The sequence below is a fragment of the Myodes glareolus genome, chromosome 9 (assembly GCF_982192425.1).
Source record: "Myodes glareolus chromosome 9, mMyoGla1.1, whole genome shotgun sequence".
Lineage (NCBI taxonomy): Eukaryota > Metazoa > Chordata > Mammalia > Rodentia > Cricetidae > Myodes > Myodes glareolus.
This window is the reverse complement of record NC_142034.1, coordinates 55,679,390-55,685,142: the sequence shown is the minus strand read 5'-3', so window position 1 is coordinate 55,685,142 and position 5,753 is coordinate 55,679,390. Positions and strand designations below refer to the sequence as shown.

General features: G+C 51.2%; 1 protein-coding gene across 1 annotated transcript; it reads left to right on the top strand.

Annotated features, from left to right (window-relative positions):
- Window positions 1-3,220: 3,220 nt before the first annotated feature.
- Window positions 3,221-5,376, top strand: Mfsd6l (major facilitator superfamily domain containing 6 like). The gene has a single exon (XM_048448022.3). It carries the CDS (start codon window positions 3,418-3,420, stop codon window positions 5,206-5,208), a length of 1,791 nt encoding a protein of 596 aa, XP_048303979.3. The 5' UTR covers window positions 3,221-3,417; the 3' UTR covers window positions 5,209-5,376.
- Window positions 5,377-5,753: the final 377 nt, after the last annotated feature.

The following is a 5,753-nucleotide window of genomic DNA, read 5'->3' as shown; positions in this document are numbered from 1 at the left end:
TTTCTGTGTGTGTATGTGTATGTGCGTGTGTGCCACAGTATGTATGTATGTATGTATGTATAAATATATCAAAGACAATTTGTAGAAATTTGTTCTTTCCTTCCATGGTATGGTCCCAGAACAGAACTCAGGTCGTCAGGCTTGGCGGCAATCACCTTTGCCATTCCCGTGGCCCTATTTGTACTGCAAAAGATGTCAGAAGACAGAACTTAATCTAACTGAATGGATTCTCTTAGGCCAGGCAACAGTTCCGTGTCATATCCACTGCTGTGGTCTGGCCCCCTACTCTTTCATCACCTAGTTTTTCTTAACTTCAGGACTCTCCCAGGTAGAAGCAGGAATTCAGGGCAGCTTCAGGGAAACCAGAATTAAAGAATTTTTTTTTTTAAAAGTTGACATTTCAAGTAAAAAAAAATTGTGCATCTGTAACATGAATAATAAAAGCCCAGAGACAGATATTGGGGTTCAACCTGAAGAAAAGCAAAAAGCAGCCAAGCCACTAGAGAGCTCTTACCTCTTTGAAATCTTCTGACTGAAACTGAGTGAGTTCCTGTCTCCTCCGGCCTCATAGTCCTCTCTAGTGCTGGGATTTAAAGCATGCACCACCACCCCTGGTCTCTATGCTAACTAGCATGGCTGCTGGGGTTAGAGGTGTGTGCCACCACCTCCTCACTTGTATGGCTGACAAGTGTGGCTGCTTTACACCGACCTTCAGGAAAGCTTTAGTTATTAAAATACAAATGAAATGTCACTACACATATCCAGGGACAAAAGATCAGGGACAAAGCTATAGTGTTCTGGGCCGCGTCACCAGCTGCAGGGTGGGAGAGAAACAGAGCAAGTCCAAGGGGCTTAGATCCAAGTCCCTTCCTGTCAGCTCGAATGAGTCCCATAGGACAGTGAGAGAGAAGGTGGCAGATCCCTTTGAAATCGGGAGTCTATACTGCTTCCTCTTCTGTTGCTATGGAAAACATTATGACCCAAAAGCAACCGAGGAAATAGTTTATTTTGGCTCATGGTTCCAGAGGAATATGAATCCATCACAGCGAGAGGAAATGGCAACAAGCAACGAGCATAGCAGCCAGAAACCAAGAGTTCACATCTTCAGAGACAAGCATGAAGCAGAGACAGCAAAGGAAGACAGCTTTAAACTCTCAAAGCCCTTGCCAGATGTGGTGGCGCATGCTTTTAATCTCAGCACTCAGGAGGCAGAGGCAGGTGGATCTCTGTGAGTTTGAGGCTAGCCTGGTCTTTTTGGGGTGGGTTGGTTGTTGTTTTGAGACAGCCCGGTCTTTTTTTCTGGACCCTGACAGTTTCTCATGCCTGAGGTAGTATAGAGGCCTAGTAGGGACTTTTTCTCTTTGGGGGTAGAGGGTTTTTTGTTTTGTTTTGTTTTGTTTTTTAAAGACAGGGTTTCTCTCTAGGATTAAAGGCATGCATCACCACCCCTGGTCATGAGATCCTGTCTTAAAGCAAACAAAATTAAACTCTCAAAATTTAACCCCAGTGACATACTTCCATCAGCAAAGCCTGTTAAACTTCCCCAAACAATGCCACCCACTGGGGACCAAGTGTTCAAATATCTGAGTGTACAGGGAACTGTCTCGTTAAATCAATACAGGATGGGGGATGGCTCTGGCATTTGACCTCTGACCTCATTATCCCAGGAATGGGGCAAAGTCCCTGGGCCCATTCTCAAACCAAGAAGGACAGAAGTAGGGCTCTGAGGTTATCTTAATAGACTGGCCCAAAGCAGTCTGGGCTTACAGGAAGTCTCTGCTCCCCCATGGCATGGGAAGCAGGGAACATTTTCTCAGGTGGGCAGACACAGACAAGCCCAGTGCAGCTGTGGGAAAGAGTGTGACGTTTGGCAAGTGAGGGTAATGTCTGACAGCTGAAGGAGGCAGGCTGGGGGCATCTCAATGGTTTGAGACTGGTAATGATGACAGTCTCGCTGAGTCTGCGCTGGGACTTTATTTTTCTGTACTGAGGTCATGTGAACAGCTTCATACCAGTTTGAACATTCACAATAATTGTGTGTATGCACATATGTGCGTGCGTGTGTATGCGTGTGTGTGTGTGTGTGTGTGTGTGTGTGTGTGGTTTGGTTAATTTTTTGGTTGATATTTTTGAGACAGGGTCTCAGGTAACTAATTTTCCTGCTTCCAGCTCCAAATGATGTGATTATATGACCAAGCCACCACACACCATTAATCAGCTGGGTTTTTGTTTTGTTTTTATTTAATTTTATAAACAAGATCTCACACAGCTGAGGCTGAGGTGAACTACCCTCCTGCCTCCACCCTCAAGTGTTGGCTCACAGGCATATGTCACCATACCCAGCTAGCAATCCCAAGTTTTTAAGTAACCATTACAAGCCTATCAGCCAGGAAGGTTAGGTGAACGTGCTGGGGATCTTGGCTGTCTACCAGTTTACAGTGAAAGCCATTATTGAATCAAATTCAACTACACATACATACTGGTCAGCAAACACCCACACCCTCCAATTCACAGTCAAATTAGGTATAATGAGCAAGCCTTGAATGGAACACTGACCAGATCAGGACTGAGATGGAGCTCAGTGGTTGAATGATTGACTAGACTACATGGAGGCCCTGGGTATGAGAATAAAAAAATCACTAAATCAGTAGCTAGATGGTTGGCCTATGATACAATCCCAAATGATTTGAAGCACTAGAATTTTTCTTTGTTCACGTGAGACAGGAAATGCCTCTGGGGGGGGGGTGTATATTTAGTATGACCCAAGATCACACCTCTTCTGGGGGCTGTTTACATGTGGTACAATAGTTCTATGGTCTGGGAGCCATAACAGCTGCCTGCCTGGGAGCAATAAGGTGAACAGAAGGACAATAGACAAAAGTGTCCTTGATAAGAGCAAAGCAGGGGAGGGGAGGTGTGACAGGGCCAACTCTGGATGGCCACTGACCAGTGTTCCTCTGAACAGACTTGAGGAAGAGAGATGTGCGGATGTCATTCACCCCATTCTTCTCCCAGCCTCACTCCTATCCTGATCCTTGACAGTTTCTCATGCCTGAGGCAGTCCAGGAGCCGGGAGAGGCCAATGGTCAAGCTCCGAACGCGTCGGGCATCACATGATGCTACTCATGGGGGCGCAGGTGGGGCGCAGGTGCAGTAGGTGCTGACAACAGGTGCGCGGGCTCCGCCCCCGCCATGCCTCACTCCTGGGGCGGGGCCACTTCCGGGAGGGTGGCCGGACGTAGGGGAGTAAAGCAGCCGTTGGCCAGGTGACCGGAGGCGACGCCGGGGGCTGGAGACGCAGTCGGATTTGCTCGGAACCCTGAGCCCGTGATCCTCCCTCCCCGGGACATGGAGTCCCGCGCGCCCCACATCCAGCTCTGTCCTGTGCCCTTCTGGGTCTGACGGAATCCGGCAGCCATGAGCCCCAACCCGCAATGGGACGTCCCCAGGGCACTGAGGGTGGCCAGGCTCTTCCATCTGGTGTGCGGGGTCCGGGATGCCTGTGTGACCCCGTTCCTGACCCTCTACCTGAGGCAACTGGGTGTGGCCGCACCCTGGGTGGGCGTCCTCATGGGAACCAAGCACCTGGTCGCCGCCTGCTGGACTCCCTTCTGTGCCTTCCTGGCCAAACGCTACCACAAAAGGAGAATGTTTCTGACTGGCTCGTTGCTGGGCTCCGCGGGAGCCAGCCTCCTGATGGTCCTCATCCCACCGGTGGACAGAAATCCCGGCAATCACTTTTGTAATGGAAGCAACAGAGTGGTCTCCACTGTCCTACCACTGGGAGTCACACGAACTGTGACCATGACCTCCGCCCAGGGGTCAGTCCCAAACCACTGGGCAGGAACACCCAGCCTCCCTGGCAGCAGACACACCAGAGCCCTGGACACGTCTGGCTTTCCAAACGAATTTGGTAAAAATCAAGAAGGAATACTGGGCGGCCTGCAGGCCTATTTAGTTGGCTCTGTTGCAGGCGCCAGGATCACTACCCAAGCTCGCCATCCAGTCACTTCTGGGTTGAGAGTTAATTCCCAGGAAGGGACTTTTGAGGTGGGCAATGCTACCCTGGATTCACTTCCTGAAAGTACAGCCCTTGGAAGTCCAGGCGACTTGTTGAAGACCCAGGGAGATGCCCAGGCCCTCAACCACTCCTCGAAAGGGCCGCAGTGGACCTTCATCCTCTCCTTGGGGTTTGTGGTATTTTGGGAACTGCTGACAGCCCCTCTGGTACAAGTAGCAGATGACAGTCTTTACGAATACCTGGATTTTGTTGACGCCACTGACCGGAACAGAGACTTGTGGCTCTGGAGATTATTGGGTATGTCAGCAGGTGTGTGTGGCATCGCAGCCTTGGTGGGGCATCTGGAATGCTTCCTGGTGACCAATGGTCCTCGGGGCGTGATTCATTTCTACAGCTACTCTCTACTCAGTACTCTGGCCTTAGCGGTGAGCACAGCCTTTCCTGTCCCCATCGACCAGAAACGGGGGCCCAGCTACAAAACCATCAAAGCACTGTCCCTCGTACGGGGTGACGCCCGCCTCATCCTCCTGGCCTTCACTGTCCTTTGGATAGGAGCCACTGCCAGTACGGTGCAGAATTTTCTGTTCTGGCACATGAAGGACCATGGCAGCAGCGAGCTGGTGATGGGTTTCTCGGTGGCTCTCAGCTTACTAGGAGAAATTCTGTTTCATCCGTTCAGAACTTGGTTGCTTAGGAAACTGTCGCGGGTGGGTGTGCTGGGCCTGGGGCTGGGCTGCCTGGCCCTGCAGCTACTGTACTACTCCTTCACCTGGAGCTGGTGGTCTGTCCTACCTGTCCAGATCCTGAGTGCCCTCAGCAGTGGGGCTCTGTGGTGGGCCATGGGGGTTTCCGTAGAGGACCTGTCCACCTCTGGCGTGGAGAGGTCTCTAGGCACCATGTTCCGAGGTCACCTCTATGAGAGTGGTGGCAGCCTAGGCAGCTTTGTAGGGGGCTTCATCGTCATGCGCTTCGGCATAGCTGTGCTCTACCAAGCCTGCTGTGTGGTCCTGTTGCTTTGGCTGGCCTTGTTCCTGTCCATCCAGTCCAGGTTGCCCCGAGAACAGAGGATCAACTACTCGAAGCTACTGGCCATGGAGGGGAGTGACGCCAGCGACTCCGAGCAGGAGTCAGAACGGGACTGGCTTGTGAAGGCCATGAGGGAGGAGCACGAGGACTGGAAGGGCTGAGAGGGCACCGCACACTGCTGGAGGAAAGCACTCGCGGGTGGCACAGGGCTCCTGCTCCGGACCGCAGGGAGCCTTAAGGGAGAGAGCCGTGTCTATGCCAGAGGCGCAACAGGGCCCACTCATTGCGTGATTTCACTTTGTAGTAAAAGGAGGTTTTTACTTTTTTTATTTTTTATGTGTTTGTATACTTGTGTACGTGTGTGTGTGTGTGTGTGTGTGTGTGTGTGTGTGTGTGTGCGCGCACGCGCACACACACGTGCACTCACGCGTGGACCCGAGGACAACCTCGGGTCATCCTCAGAAACGCCATCCACCTCTTTTGAGACAGGGTCTCTCACTGGTCTTGAGTTCACCACTTGGCAAGAACTGACTGGTCAGCACTCCCCAGAACCCTCTCCTCCCTCATCTGCCTCCCCATCACTGGAATTACACACATATACCACCATGACTTCCATTTTTGCATAGTTTTTAGAGATCAAAATCTGGTTCTTAGGTTTGCAAAAGCAGCTTTATCTGCTGGACAATCTCCCCAGGCCAACATTTTA